The sequence below is a fragment of the Scaptodrosophila lebanonensis genome, unplaced genomic scaffold (assembly GCF_003285725.1).
Source record: "Scaptodrosophila lebanonensis strain 11010-0011.00,11010-0021.00 unplaced genomic scaffold, SlebRS2 tig00001415-arrow-pilon, whole genome shotgun sequence".
NCBI classification, from domain to species: Eukaryota; Metazoa; Arthropoda; class Insecta; order Diptera; family Drosophilidae; genus Scaptodrosophila; species Scaptodrosophila lebanonensis.
Genome location: NW_022060742.1, coordinates 4,036,511 through 4,051,763, shown reverse-complemented (window position 1 = coordinate 4,051,763; position 15,253 = coordinate 4,036,511). Strand labels below are relative to the sequence as shown.

At 40.5% G+C, this 15,253-nt stretch overlaps 2 protein-coding genes across 4 annotated transcripts in view; one reads left to right on the top strand and one right to left on the bottom strand.

The window, feature by feature from the left end:
- The window catches only part of LOC115632395 (tetraspanin-18), a 33,510-nt gene extending 28,305 nt beyond the window's left edge, over positions 1–5,205 (bottom strand). Inside the window, exons 1-2 of the mRNA XM_030529525.1 lie at positions 4,961–5,205; positions 4,419–4,492 (exon numbers count right to left, since the gene is read on the bottom strand). The gene's annotated coding sequence lies outside the window, so the exon portion shown is untranslated. The remainder of the gene's footprint in view (positions 1–4,418; positions 4,493–4,960) is intronic.
- Positions 5,206–5,866: 661 nt separating this feature from the next.
- On the top strand, positions 5,867–12,750 carry LOC115632122 (fer-1-like protein 6). Of its 3 annotated transcripts, none has more exons than XM_030529126.1 (14): positions 5,867–6,097; positions 6,148–6,509; positions 6,575–6,677; positions 6,760–6,937; positions 6,991–7,436; positions 7,503–8,752; positions 9,184–9,355; positions 9,413–10,601; positions 10,658–10,794; positions 11,486–11,667; positions 11,737–11,857; positions 12,002–12,292; positions 12,352–12,452; positions 12,512–12,689. In XM_030529126.1, exons 1-14 carry the CDS (start codon positions 5,918–5,920, stop codon positions 12,687–12,689), a joined length of 4,890 nt encoding a protein of 1,629 aa, XP_030384986.1. In that variant the 5' UTR covers positions 5,867–5,917. The 3 variants fall into 3 exon arrangements, with proteins under 3 accessions (XP_030384986.1, XP_030384985.1, XP_030384983.1); XM_030529125.1 differs by having other exon boundaries at positions 6,739–6,937; XM_030529123.1 differs by having other exon boundaries at positions 5,918–6,097; positions 6,575–6,698; positions 12,512–12,750.
- The last annotated feature ends 2,503 nt before the right edge of the window (positions 12,751–15,253 follow it).

The following is a 15,253-nucleotide window of genomic DNA, read 5'->3' as shown; positions in this document are numbered from 1 at the left end:
CCGGACACAGAGCGCAATGACGTTTGCTGGACTGCCAATTGCTGGACAATTGCAGCAGCAGCAGCAACAACAACAACAACATCAATATGCTGTTAGCTTCCGTTGATAGTTGTAGAGATTGTGAATTGCATTGAAAACAAAAAAAGACTTACTAACATGGCCAACAGAAGTCAGTCAGCGCTCTCAAAAGGGGCAAGCAATAACAGTGAACCGATTGGTAACGCTAAACGCTAACACCACATTGGCCTTAGATCAGTGAATGAGTATATAGGGCCTTTAGGCCTGGGGCAACATTTGAGGCGTGAGAATGCTAAGCCCCTACTCGTATGCGAAAGTTGGAAATGACTTCACTGCGCATGCGAGACTGTTAATTAATAAAAATTGTCGGCTTGATTTTAATTAAGTCGCCGGTTGTGCGTGCAGTGAACTTGAAGGAAAGTCGCCATCATCATCATCATCATCGCCATCGTCGTTGTCGGTTGTAATTTGAGCGATAAATGCGCACAATGAAACTTAAGAATTCTGTGAGAAATTGCACGGCTGGACAGCGCAGATCAATGCACTCTCTACCATACCCGTACAAGATACAAAGGTGATGTGAAAGGCCCCCTGGCCAGTGAGAAAGTCTGGCGGCTCTACTACCAGTGACAACATGCCCAAGTTTGAATTACCATAAGATATGCAGACAGGGCGCATGCGCAACTGTCCAAGACACGTAACACGGCCAGATACATATTTATTCGTATACTCGTAGATACTCGTATCTGCAACGATGATGATGTTGAGGGTGAGCGGTTTACCTTGAGACAATGCTACTATGTGGACGTAGTTTTATTTTTATTTTATTAATGCACACACGCACGCCTTGGGCAGCTGTTAAAAGGCACCCATAAAATTGCAGCATTTTATCATAAACAAATTCATCAAATTACGCTTTAAATCATTTTTGTGGGTCACTGGCGCCCAACAAAAATTCACGTTTTGGCCGTTTTATTTCACTGCCTTCATATCATAATTTGTTTTTGTCTAATTTGTTGTATATTTGTATGCCCTTACCGAGGGTCTTATGAAATCGGATTAACTTTAGTAACAAATAAAAGAAAGCTTATGTGTATATCACCCCATAGGTCGTTAAGTAATTGTGGACTGTAACAGGACGAGGGTCCGCTTTAGTTCAGCAATGAAAAAATTATTCGATATAAGAGGAAACATTTTTATATGAAGTTCGAAAACTGCTCCCTAATATTAAACCATCTATTAAACGAATTTATTTTACTTCAGTTGGTTGTAAATAAATAGGCATCTAATTTGTTATGGAAGTATTTTAGAACTGGATCGAAAATGCATTGAGTCATCCCAAATCTTTCTTAAAAACGATATATGTATGTATCTATTTTATTAAAACCAGAAACATTGAAACACTAAGATTTTAGTTAAAATTAAACCAATTTTTCTTATCATCAATAAAATTGTCAACACAATAATCTTGTAATTTGGATAGGATTGTTGGATTTTATAAAATATTTTAATCTAATTTTTTAGAAAAGCGCTAAAGGAAATAATACCCATAAGCCACATTAAAACTTTGCTTTATGATTTTTTGTAAATTACATAATGAACGTACTATACTTGTATATGTTAGAGCTTTTTAGCTTTTAAAACAGTTCTTCTTTTTATTTTTAATAATAAATATTATTGATTATTGTTGGCTGACAAAGGTATAAAGTATTCGGCGCATTTTGTTTTGTTTTTCTTTCGTTTGAGTTGCAAAACAATTCGAGCCATTGGACTTGCTGGGCTTGTTATATTTGATGTCTATATATATATAGTATGTTTAGTATAAATTATCTATTTTCTTCACCGTTGGATGGCCTTTGGAGCAATTTATCACGCTAGCTGGCGCACTTAAAGCGTCAATGTGAGCTTGCCACCGCATGTTGCATAAGTGCCCAGTGGGCTCACAAAATGTTCAACTTCCTGTCCTGCTGGGCCAAACAAATTGTATGTGTCTGTGTGTGTCTTGCGACTTTTTGCTTTAATTGAATTATGTTGCACTTTTCGGCCGCCCTCTTCATGCTTCGTGTGTTCTTGTGCAGTTCTTTGCAACATGAGCCATAACTTTTTGTTGCACGATATAATGTACAATACTCGTACTTTATCGGATGTTTGGTAATTCAGTTTCTGACTTGCAGTTATGCACTGTAAATAGAAGTATGCATGTTGGTGCATGTCTGTATTGAGTTTGTTGCAACTTTACTTTATATTGCAGCTTATACGGTTTTTGTTATTTTATAATTGCTTGCATTTTGTTTAGCAATGCTCAGCAATACTGTGCCTTTTAAAGACTCAAGCTTAATGCGCGTTTAATACCCGACAAATAAGCCCGAAAGCGATTAAGCATATCAAATACTTGCATTTCTTCATTGAGAAATCAATCAATGTCTGTCCATTGAGCTTAGCGTTTTAAGTTGCATAGCAGTAATAAATCAATTTTAAATGATTTTTATAATTATGCTGAAAAACTTGATAAGATTATGTTGTCATCGAATAATTAAAGAAAACTCAGACTGCTATCTACAGTGCGTGGAAAGATGCTGATTCCATTCAGAGATAAAGTACAAGTAAGTTGTATAGATAAGGCAAGTGGTATGGGTTATTTTTTTAAAAAAGATACAGAACTCAGAATAAAAGAACCTAGTCTTGATTTCAAAATATCTTTCTAGAGAAACAACAAAATTGCAAAACATTGCAACACATTTTATCAGAGTGGTGTCAATGCGAGAAAGTTCCTATATAAGGCAATCAATTAATTCTTGTTTATACGCTTTCCTTCTGGCTAGTGATGTATTTATGTATGTAAGGTTCTGAAGATTTCTCATATAAACTAAATAAAGCAGGAGATACCCATATACCAACTGAATAATGAAATACCTCCATTTGCATTTCAAGGCAGATCACATTCCTGTGTCACAATCGGAGATGATCACACTATTTTTCTAACCTTTGAAAAATATGTAGTACTCTTAACCCTTTTCATATCCCATATCTCATGGAAACAATGAATTGCAAAATAAAATAAATAAATGTTGAACTGAATTAGATCGTCTAATTAGAAATTGCTTACTACGAACAACTTTAGATCTTGAAGAAATTTGATTAATATGAAATCTGATTAAGCTAAAGTAAGAAAATTCTTAATCATATGTAGGTAGTTCTCTGAAAATAGAAAAAACCTTCACGAGCAGATTTTAATTGGCACGTTTAAAGACTTTTTCAATGTTTTTCTTTTCTAAAAAATCAAGCAAATTTTTCAAATAATCAGAAAAAATCGTATGTGCCACAACTGAAGCTTTTCACGGTTCTTATCACATTTCCGCAATGAGTCAATCTTTAAACTAAATAAAAAAGAAATCTACCTACATACGAGTACATACATACGAGTATTTGACAATAACAACCGAAAAGTGAGACTGAAGTCTGAGTCTTAGACTCAGTCTGCGTCTTAAATCTTGTTACTCTGGCACCGGCTCCATCATCAGAATCTTGGCCTTATGTAGGCTATTGCAACAATTCAGCAATATTTGTGCGCAATTGTTCAATAAACAATTCTGCAAAATCAGACTTAATGCTTTTCCTGTTTTCGACCGACAACTTGTTTGGCAAGTTGCTGCATTGTCAGCAAAAGGAGGCAGAAGGGGGGGCATGCATATTGTATACGCGTATGTATGTACATATGTATGTAAGTGTGCTTGAACGTATGTATGTATGTATGCGGCGTTTTCAAGATCAAAAAGCGAATGGAACAATAACAAGAAAATGCACAAAAGAAACAGAATCTGCGGAAATATTTTCAAACCTTTCACTGCCTTAACGTAAAAATGTATGTGCGTGTAATTCTATGTGTATGTAAGAGAGAGAGAGAGAGAGAGAGAGAGAGAGAGAGAGAGAGAGAGATGGATAGAGAGGGGGATGGGGGGATATGAGTATTGTGCATTTTGGGCATGAATAAAAAGTGGAAGAGAAATGAGCAAAAATAAGGTAGAACATGTGATAAAAATAAAGAAATTCGCGTAAATGACAAATGAAAAGTAGCACAGATGCCAGCAGCAACAACTGAGTAACGGTACAAAAGGCAGGAAGAAGAAGAGAGTGGGCGAAGATGAAGCTGGAGAGTGGGAGAATATCACGCAGCATCAGCAATCAGCAGAGGACTGGAGACTGGGTAGCAACAACGCAAAAAGCGTGCGTTTCAACATCAGCAGGGGGTGGCGAGTGGGTTGGTATTGGGTGGGGTGTTGTGGACTGGGGTTAGGCTCTGGCATTTATTTTTGGGGTGTTAGATTGCTGTCCTGGGTGAACAGTGGCAGCCTCGCTTGCACTTTGATTTATGCGCACATAAAACTAAAAGTAAAACTTACCTTTTATATATTGGCACGGTTTGTAATACGCTTATTAATTTTTTATCGCCCTGTGCTGGTTATGTGTGGAGGAGCTGCAACGATTTGTATTTTTGAACTTGATTAAACTTATTTCTTTCTCTCTTTTCGCGACACACGATGTTATGGCTTATTTTTAGACATGCACAAAAGAGTAGACAGCTAAGATGTGTGTTAACACTCCCACCCAGCAGCAACCACAACAAAAAAGATGTTTAATGAAAATGTACATATATATGTATATCGTTTATTTGGAGAATGTTTACACAAATTGCAAAACTTTTTTGTTTTTATAAGTATTATTTTATGACTAATGAATTTGTTATGCTGCTAGCTTTTAATTATTGTAATTAAATTTTTTATATTTCTGTTGTGCTGGCTGGTTACAACAACCACAAGTGTAACTCCGTTTCTGTTTTGATTGAGCGCGCGCAAAAAATTATACACAAAATCAGAATCACACTAATACACACACACACAAACGCACACAATAGAGACATAGAGGGACAGAAACTCAGACGCACCACGAGCTTGGGCGAGGCGGCTTAGGGGCAGGCAAGACTGGGCCACTATCTGTGGCAACCAACTCCCGCTTCAACGATTCCAGGCAACGAAGACTATGACGGCAACGGCAACAGCGACGCTGACTGCAAATTTCAATTGAGACGCGCACAACAAAACGCTCGTTTCAATTCAAGTAGAATCCAAAGCCAACACTGAAATTTACAAAACGCCTATCTGCGAGAACGCCACAAGCTGCGACTGTTTGCTTTGGCCCGTGCACACGAACTGAAAATGAAGCGTCCAATGCTGGAGCTGAATAGCATAAGCCATAAGCCATACGCATACAAGTACAGCGAACTGCGGCTGCTGCTGCTGCTGCTACTGCTGCCGTTGACGGGCTGGTCTTGCCCAGCAGCTGCACACACTCACACACACATACACATACAGATACACGCATATGTAGGCATACACACGCAAATAGAACAGGTTGGGCGAGCTGAAAGCTTCAGTCAAGTGAAGTTACTTGACACACACAGCAGCAACAACAACAATATGTTAATGTAGCGGCCGGGCTGTGAAGGTGAATTATATGTGGCTTTAGTGTCAGCTTTTCCGAGCTTTTAAGTTGTGCTTTTAAGTGTGGTGACAATGTTAAATTCAACCACAAGCGTTGCCATATGGCCTGATAAAAACATTTTATTTTAGTTGCAATCTGCTTAAGCCATTGTATGTAGTACTGGGACAGCTTAAACCAAACTCATCACTATACAAAAATTATAACACTTTAACAGTCTATGCTCTGCCTATTGACACGAATTTTAAATATGTTTGCCATATCTTTGTACTTGTTGTAATTCTGATCCGAATTCAAATACTCCCAAGAGGGGAATATCCTTCTACCAATTGAGTAGCAAAACTGTATTGTGTGTAGTTTATAATCAAAATACCTTACACACAAATTATGAAACTCAAACACAATGAATGCTTCAGATGATTGTTTTGCGGGGACAAAACAGGCGTTTCTCATCTGTGTCACGGTGCATAAGGCGTCCGAGGTCGGGGTACCCAATGGCGAGCTGTATGTGAAAGTGAGTTTGGATAAAATGAGCAAGAGCACCAAAACATTTCCCAACTCCGTAAATCCATTCTTCAATGAGGTACGTTGGCAGTAAGTTCGCGGGGTATACCTAATGCGTCTCATCCGTAGTACTTTGTCTTTGAGTTTAATTGCACACTCGCCGAACTGCTTCGTCACACCATTCTCTTTGAACTCAAGAAATATGTGCTGTGTAAGAAGAATTTGGTTATAGGCGATCTCCTGATCGATTTGCACAGTGTGTGGAATCAGCCGAATCATGGTTACTTTAAGAAATGGGGTCGTTTGGAAACGCCCGTAAGCGAGCAGGGGGTCAATATGGAGTCGAATGAGTCCCATGGCTATCTGCAAATTGATTTGGCCATTGTGTCGCAGCACAGTGCGGTGGCAAGTGCTCTGAAGCCCGATGAGAAACAGGATACCAACGACATGAACAAATGGGCGGTCGACCCGGACTTCGATGATATCAAGAGGTAGTATCCTACTATATGTCAAATACTTGTATGCTATAGACTGATGTACCAGTATGAGTTTACAGTAATCTACTGCAGAATATGGACTCGTGTATGCAAAGCAACATACGCTACTTCATCAGCTTCTATCGGGGCTATTTCGTGAAGAAGAGCAATTACATGATTCAAGTATCGTTTGCTGGTTTCAATGTATCCCCTTATTGCATTGACTTGCGTTTCATTTCTAAAGTACAGATTCCATCCTTTCAAGGGCAAAACACCCGTTGCTAAAAACACAACCACGCCGGTCTGGAACCATGAGATCAGCTTTGCCTGGATGTATCCTTCGTTGGCCCAACGCTTTCTTATCCTAATTCTGGCGCACGAGCACCTTCAATGGAAGTGTATGGCTGAATATGAATTGTCGTTTGAAGAAATTGCATTTAAGGGTATGCATTAGTTGTTATTAAGACATTCTATTGGTGGGCTATTATCTTTACAGATAAACCCTCTTTGGGTCCAACTTATTTGCATCTCTACGATCCCGTCAACCCGTTGAGCTATGTCGGTCGTTTGCTGTTGCAGGTGCGTGCCGAAACGTTGAAGGACGAGAAACCCACACATGTGCTGATTGCACAGAACACCCATGGCATGGACGAGTCTCGATATTGGCATGATGACATATATCAAGTGGAATTTTTACCACTGCTGGGCAATCATATACACAGCAATGCTTCCAATTATAAAATTCAAGTAAAATTAGCAGAGCACTCATCCAATACTATTGAGGGTCAGTTGAGAATACCACCCGGCAAATTCAGCAAATTAGATACGAAATATTTTCGCCAGGATGCCCCATATCACTCCTGTATGCTGCGTGCGCGCATGCCCGATAATCGGGCCAAGTTTGAGAGCGATTATTTTATGGCGGATACAGCCACATATATGGTATGGTTTTTTCTGTACTTAAGGGGTAACAGACTACCCAGCAATAATAACACTATCCACTTGCAGAAGTCCGAACTGGACACATTTAAGATCTTTCAGTTAAAGTATTCACATCAGTATATTGAACAGGCCAAGTGCATAAAATCCATTATCACTAATATACTGAACAAGGTTAAAGACGGCGTCGATGCGCATCGCTTTGACTATGAGGTGGACACCCAACTCACGACTTGGGATATCAATCGGCAGCTCTATTTGCTGGACTACTTTGCAAAAATGCCGCGTGAGCTGCGCTTGCTGCGTCAGAAACTCAAATCAAGTCCCTTGGATCACATGGACGCCACCATAGTTGACATTGTTAATGATCTGCACCGATTGATTGGTGAGATCAGTTCGCTAGCCAATATGATGCGGGTGCAGGATGATTGGCCAGATCTGATATTGGTGCTAACCGCAGGCGGTAAGGATGTGGGCACGTGCAAGCTGAATGCCAAGAACTTTCTGGACCTGAAGCAGCGTCAGAAACATCCGACTAGCAACAAATGCTGGCGCGTTCAGAGCTTCACATTCAAAAATGTAAATTGTGCACACAGCTGTACCAATTGTGGATGCACTGTGGGTGTAGTGCTCGGCTGCATGGCCATTGTTGTGGAGCGGGAGCGTAAGGACTTCCTGGCCTACATTGCTGGAGATTGGATGTCCCAGGAGCCCATGACCTGGCAACCAAACGTTACCCAAACCCACTTTCGTTGTCACGTCTATGTGCATCAGGCCAAGGTACGACCTGGAGTCGATAAGAAGGGTCAGTGCGATGGCTACTTGCGTGTAATCTTCGGTGATAAGGTGAGTGAAACCTATGCGGTGTTGGCAACCCTCTCGCCTATTTGGAATGCGGTGATCACTTTCAAAAGTGTGGTGTTACCTGGAAGTATCAATTGGTATATACAGAATCCACCACAATTGGCCCTAGAGCTCTATGATGCTGACAAAATGAGCGACGATGATCTGCTGGGCCAGGCCCAGTCAGTGGTGAGTGTCATAAGTAACGATCGCATGGAAGACACCAGCTGGGATGATGCAGGTATAGCGTCAGGAGTGAAGAATCCGCTGCAGAAACTTCAGCGTTTAAAAAATGTCACTCCACCGCCACTTAAATGGGTACCCGTTTCCAAAATGGGCGTGGTGCAGGCAGAGGTGCTTATGTCAGCTGAGTTTATAGAGCTAGTAGGGGATGTGGATGCGCATGGCGATGGCAAGGAGACAGCTATGGCGACAGGCATACCGCTAGCCATACGACCCAACATGCTAAACTATGTGTGAGTATTGAGCGATAATTTAGGGAACGACCTTCATTATAAATAGGAGCCTTTTTTAACTATTAAGGAGCCCTTAAGTTGCAGTGCAAAGTTTTGAAGTTAGAAACTAATGCTTTTATATCAAAAGACGTTTCACGTATAGTGGTGTACGACCTAACAGGTTAAGAGATTAAAAATGTCCGCATTTAATCATAAATATAGAGGCAGAACCCCTTGTTTACGATTTAAAATATAGATTTGATTTATAGATTCTGTAATCTTCAGTATCTTTCGTTTGCCCAAGAACGGCCAAAGGAGCATAATTTTTTCTTATTAGCTAACCAGTTAAAGCACTGGGCTTTAAAACCCGACATATATACATTAATATGTGCAAATACATAGGGAATATATCGGTGGCAATCGGTTCAACTTGTTTCATTTTTGCTCTTCAGCCTGGAAGTAATTTTTGTGGGTCTCCGTAACTACAAGAAGAGCGGCATGAGTTCTGCGGGAAAACGACGAATTAAAGTAATGATGGCTGACTTGGTTCTTAGTAGCGGACTGTCCACATCCCGCGTACGGAATAGCATCAACTTTTTAGTGGCCTATGCCGCAGGTGTTGTGGTGTGTAAGCTGCTTAGATATTAGACTTCTGTTGAATGCTATTGAAATGGTTTACAGAGTCTTCCCGATCAGCAAGAGTACTGGCCGGCCATGATAGCCACCGACGTAACGCTGTCCGGATCCAATGGGGAATCAACCCTGGGCGCTGCTCTGATCCCCAACTCAACGAGCTTCTTGCAAAAGGATGAGACGACAAAGTGTATGTGGATTGATGACAATATGGAGACATCGGTGGCATCAACAATGCTTACCATTGACTACGATGAGGATATTGAGACGGAACTTATGCCGCCAGTCAGGGTAGACAGCTGCTGGACGCGAATCAAAAATGCCCTCGGCCTTCGCACAAGCACCTACGCCAACCAGAAAGTGCTGAAGAATGCGGATTTGGAGGCCAGCGAACTTTTGGCCGAAAATCAATTCACATGGTGGACTAAATTCTACAATTCAATGTATACTGATGCAAAAGATAAAACGTATTCGTACAAGCACCGATTGGTAATATATGCGAACGAGTTGGAAAAACAGGCCCAGTTCGGCTATTTACAGGATTGGGCAGTTCCGGTTCAATTGGTGCATGGCGTGAAGCAGAAAAAGAACGCGCCACCAAAGGAGGACATCTATGCCACTCTAAAATTGCAAATCAAGCTAACGCCGTGCAAATGCGACAACGTCGACGATATCGGTGGTGGTGATATGCTGCGTCCTCTGGCTGCGGCTATAAATCCGCGTCACCAGTCCAAGGTGCAAGCCCTGTCCGAGGTGGTGAAGTTCACGGCGCGCATCTATGTGGTGCAGGGCTTGCAGATGCGGCCCCGCGACAGTAACAGCCACTCCGATTGTTATGTAAAGCTGTTTCTGGGCGCCAAGACCATCTCAGACTCGGCCCACTATGTGCCCAATCAGAGCAATCCCATATTTGGTCGTTTTTTCGAACTGGAGGCCACCTTACCTGGCGACCACATGTTGCGGGTGCTGGTTTACGATCATGACAAGCTACGCGATGATATTATTGGACACACACTTATTGATCTGGAGGATCGTTGGCGCAGCAAGCATCGCGCCACGGTGGGGATTGCCCATGAATATAGCCGAGGTGGCTACAATATGTGGCACGACGTGCGTCTGCCATCAGAAATCCTGATGGATTTGTGCCTGCAGCGTGGCGTTCAGCAACCTTATTTTTATGGGAATGTCGTCGAGGTAGATGGTATGCTGTTTGCCGACGAGACTGTAATTTCAAAATGTGAGCATAACACGGTCCCTTAATTTGTATGGAAACTTAACTTGTCGTTCGCACAGCCGAGGACCTGCAAGAGCGCCTTAGCCTCACAGTTCTGAAGAACTTGGACAAGCTGCCTTCTTTCGGCTACAAGCTGGTTCCAGAGCATGTGGAGACACGCTCCCTCTATCGAGATGATTATCCGGGACTCGAACAGGTAGATATCAAGTTTCATCAAAGCTACTTGTAGTAGAATACTCCATAAAATCAGATACTAAATAGATAAAGCCAACAATAAAGTTGACTTCGTTTGCTATTGATTAATGATTCTACCAATGAGAAGAGCAACTGACTTAACAATAGCTTCAACATGCCACACTTGATACTAGCCTTATTTAATAAGGATTACATTTGTAAGCTAATTTAAAATTTTTTCATTATTTCTACTTATTTACTTCTCCATTTGAATTCTAGTAAGACCCTAAGTTCTTCGTTTTTCTCTGAGTGTTCGAATAATTTTCTTTGCTCTTTCTTGACCCGAAAATTACTTGAGTAGGTAGTTTCTTGGTTTATTCACCTGTGCAGCTAACTTCTTATTTATTTCGTAGTAAATAAAGATTGTTAATGAAAATGTGTTGACTTGATGAATAGATATAGATTTGTGCATCTGTCTATCAGTGTGGAATTCAAAAACGAAACGGGGCCGTAAAAACTTGTTTTTCTATACGAAATTAATTAAATCGCCTCAGTAAGGTGCACCTGATAGGAGTATTATCACTATTTTAAGTTGGATAACATATTAGTAAGTTCACAATATAGTTTGCTGATGAGATTTTACATAATTTTTTTGTTATCAAGAGGAATAATTTTTGAGTATTTTCTAAGTGTTGTGCAATCTACAATTGCAGGGAAAGCTGCAGATGTGGGTGGAACTGTTCGAGGCCAACATGTATAATCCGAAGCCCATTGACATCACACCCATACCGCCCACCAGCTACGAGGTGCGTGTTGTGGTCAAAAATCTGAGCGGCATACAGGCTGGCGATAAAAATATATTTGGCAAACTAATGAGCGACCTCTTTGTCCGGGGGTGAGCATGACAGGGTGGTGGTGGTAAGCGATATGCAATTATGCGGACCTTTAATTTTTTGCCTTGCAGCTGGTGCCAGGATACGCAAAAGCACCAATCCACCGATATACATTACCGCGCATTTGCCGGCAAGGCATCATTTAATTGGCGTATGATATTCGCCATGATGTATTCGCCCAATGAGGACATGGTGAGTTAGCTTGGGGTCGTTTGCCCCCAATTGGAATTTGTAAAGTAATATTTAAGCTCATTACGCGCTAATTGCATATCCTATTATATTCTATGCTCTGCTGCCGTATTGTTGGTGTTGTGTGCTGTGGTTTCCATTGGTCAGATGGTTATTAGGCGAAAAAGTGGCTTCAATGAGGAATTTGAAATAAAACGTCCGCCCATTATCTATTTGCAAGTCTGGGATAAGGATGTGATAACACAAAATGATTATCTGGGTGCCATCGAGCTGAATCTATCCAACATTATTAAGCCGTATTCAACGGCTGCGCAATGCGATCCTCAAGCCAAGAAACGCAAGCGTTTGAATCTCTTCAAACGCAAACACATCAAAGGCTGGTTCCCATTGCATAGCCCGCCAAAGCCGCCTCACGATCTACCGGTCACATCAATGAGCGTGAGTTTATTCTCGATATACTATATGTATATATGAATTGTTTCCCGATTTTTGTGCAGGGCAAGATCGAGCTGCAAGTGGACGTTTGCACAGAGACGGAGGCTTCAGATGCGCCTGCTGGCTATGGCCGCGAACCTCCCATGGCACTAGAGGCCCCCCAGTAGGTTTTTATTATATTCTTGTCACATCCCCAACTATATTATTTACTCAATTTAACAGTCGTGCTGAAACCGCTTTCAATCCCCTGACACATCCACTCAAATCTTTCTGCCATATCCTATGGCCAGCCATACGAAAGTATGTGTTTCTGGCTCTCCTTTTCGTAATTGTGACGCTGGGTCTAGTTCTGTTTGTTTCCAACTTGCCAGGAAAACTGTTGGGCATACCTTTGGAGTAAGTTCTTGTTTGTTGTTTATACTTATTGTTCTAACTTTAGAAATATTATATATAAATGTATTCAATATTTTTCCATGCAAAATCAATGGTGTTTCCATTAAAACATTATTATAACGCTTTAATTACGCATTTCTGGGAAGTGGGGTTTGCTTCTAAAGTCTATTGTTGTTCTCCCCTTTTATTTACAAATTGTTCTTATTAACGTTACTTGACAAACTGCTCCGATTTTGTCTTGACCTTTCCAAGTCTAAAGTATGAAAGTGCACTTGCCCAGGCCAGGCTAAATTTATTACAAACTAGACCCATTATGAAGTAAAGTAAAAGGAACAATTGGATGAAAAAGGGTATACTCTTACCATCTGCTCGTTTTTCTAGTAAATGCCAAAGTTACAGTCACTGGCCGTGGCTTTAAAGCTTGAAAGTGGGTTTGTTATGCCATCTTATAATGTTGAAAGGTAATACCACGAAGCCAGTGCCTTTAGTTCATTATACGTATTCTGGAAGCTCCTTGCTCTGTAAAAACTCCAACTGTAGCGACTGATCAGATTTTTTAGTCATAGCTGCCAGCTTACAAATAGTAGTATATAGCTTGGAGCACATTCAAGTTAACATCTTTCCAATTTATCAGTTAGTTCGATAAAATATATATATTATAATTAACACTTTAAAAATAAGACAATAAATGTATTAACGCCGAATTTAATTTACCTTATGGCCAGCTATGCCCCGATTCTCAGTCAAATGTAGTCGGAGCCATTATAGACCCAGCAACAAATTGTGTAGAGAAAACAATTGAATTCTAATTAAGAAATAATTAGATTACTGAAGGAGCAAAACGAGAGAAAGTCTATTTCATCAATAGCAAGCATGTGGAGAAAAACAACTCCATGTTGGGGCCTGTTAATCCCTTTTTGCAAAGTCAAATGTATTCTTGTATTCCCCTTTGAGACAATCAGGAATCCGCTAACCCAGCCAACGGGGGAGCAGTAAGTACTGCGACTATTAATTTAATATACAATTCGATAAATGCAAATTTTGACATCCAACACTGCTAGAGAGGTGAAGACTAAAAGGTGGAAATGGATTCTGACAAAGTGGTTATTCTTTAGTAAAAATACTTTAAATAGAGGTGATATACATCCATAATGTTTCAAAAGATTTTCCAGCGCTCATTGCATAGTCAAAAGTAAATTATGAAATATTTTATTTAGCAGATTTACTTAGATGTCTATGGTCTTGTGTGCTAATGAAGTAGATTCAGCTCGAGTAGTTTTTCCAGATAAAAATGGCCATTCTAATAATGTTTCTATTTATAAATTGATATCGAATGGCACTAAAACTACTTAGCTTTTTAAGTAATTAACCAATCAAGCGAATGCAATTGAATGCTACTGATAAGACAGGACTGCTAAAATGATGTTTGTATATGCGCGTATGTGAACCCAATCCTTTATTGTCCGACTAACTCTTCTTCTTCATGTATATGGTATGTGTTGCGTTCGACTTTCGCCATATAATTTCACCATATGAATGACACTGGGTCGTTTCATTCATACACTCATATGTACGTGTGCATACTCATTTATGTATAAATATATGCCAGTATATATGTACATTTATGTGCCCATACACATTCAGAAAGACGAGCTGAGTGCGTATGTGTGAAGCGAAACGTTTTAATTACAATAACAATAATACGCGTCGAGCAGGCGACGAAAGGCATCCAGGCGGTTATCTCGAAACTAAACATAACCGAACTCAACTGGTCCCACAGGCACTGGCGCTGGCACTGGCACTGCCTCTGCCCAAAGGCCGTCGACACATTCGCATTCAGTTGGTGTCCAACTAGCAAAGCTGTCGGTGTGCGCACAAATAAACGAATCGCACTCACATACAAAGCCAAACGAAAAACTTTACATATACATATGTACAAACAATACGCGTGCATAAAGAAGTCAAGAGTGGCAATTATTATTTTATAATTAAGGTATTATCCAACGTGCTACGTCCATCAGGTTGCAACACAAAGAGTGGCGTTTTATTGAGCGACAACGTCATCAAAAGGTTGGCGTTTAATAGAAGTTCTGCCTCGCCTCCCACTACCTCCGACTCCCCGCTCCCCGTTCCGGCGTAGTTGTAGAGCTTCCATTGTGCGTGTCATTGACGTTGTCATCGTCAGCCATTTTGCAACGAGATCGCGAGAGAACTACAACATATGGCATACGTTTCAGCGCGTGGAAAAAGGCGTTCTTAAAATTAGCTTAAACTCATTTAAAAACTGCGGTTCCTTAAAACCAAAAGCGCATTCGAGTTTCCAGCATTTTAACGAAAATGTAAACAAAACCTTGAGTGTTAAATTGTGCAACTGTGCTGTGGAAATTTAAATACATATGTGGGACAGAAGCTGAAAACTGGAATTTTCCTAAACAGTTTTTTGCACATTTATTAAGGTAAATATATATATTTTTAATTTTTTCCCTTCAATTGGCTGATAGACATCAGTGGACGATTGCTGAAGTCTTACATTAAATTTTGAGTGAATTTTGTTAGGCCATGGTCTTCTCC

Coding starts and splice junctions, on each gene's coding strand:
- LOC115632122 (XM_030529123.1), top strand. CDS start 5,918: ATGAATGCTTCAGATGATTGTTTTGCGGGGACAAAACAGGCGTTTCTC. Junction 10,795..11,485: donor ATTATCCGGGACTCGAACAG/GTAGATATCAAG, acceptor CTACAATTGCAG/GGAAAGCTGCAGATGTGGGT. Junction 12,293..12,351: donor TACCGGTCACATCAATGAGC/GTGAGTTTATTC, acceptor ATTTTTGTGCAG/GGCAAGATCGAGCTGCAAGT.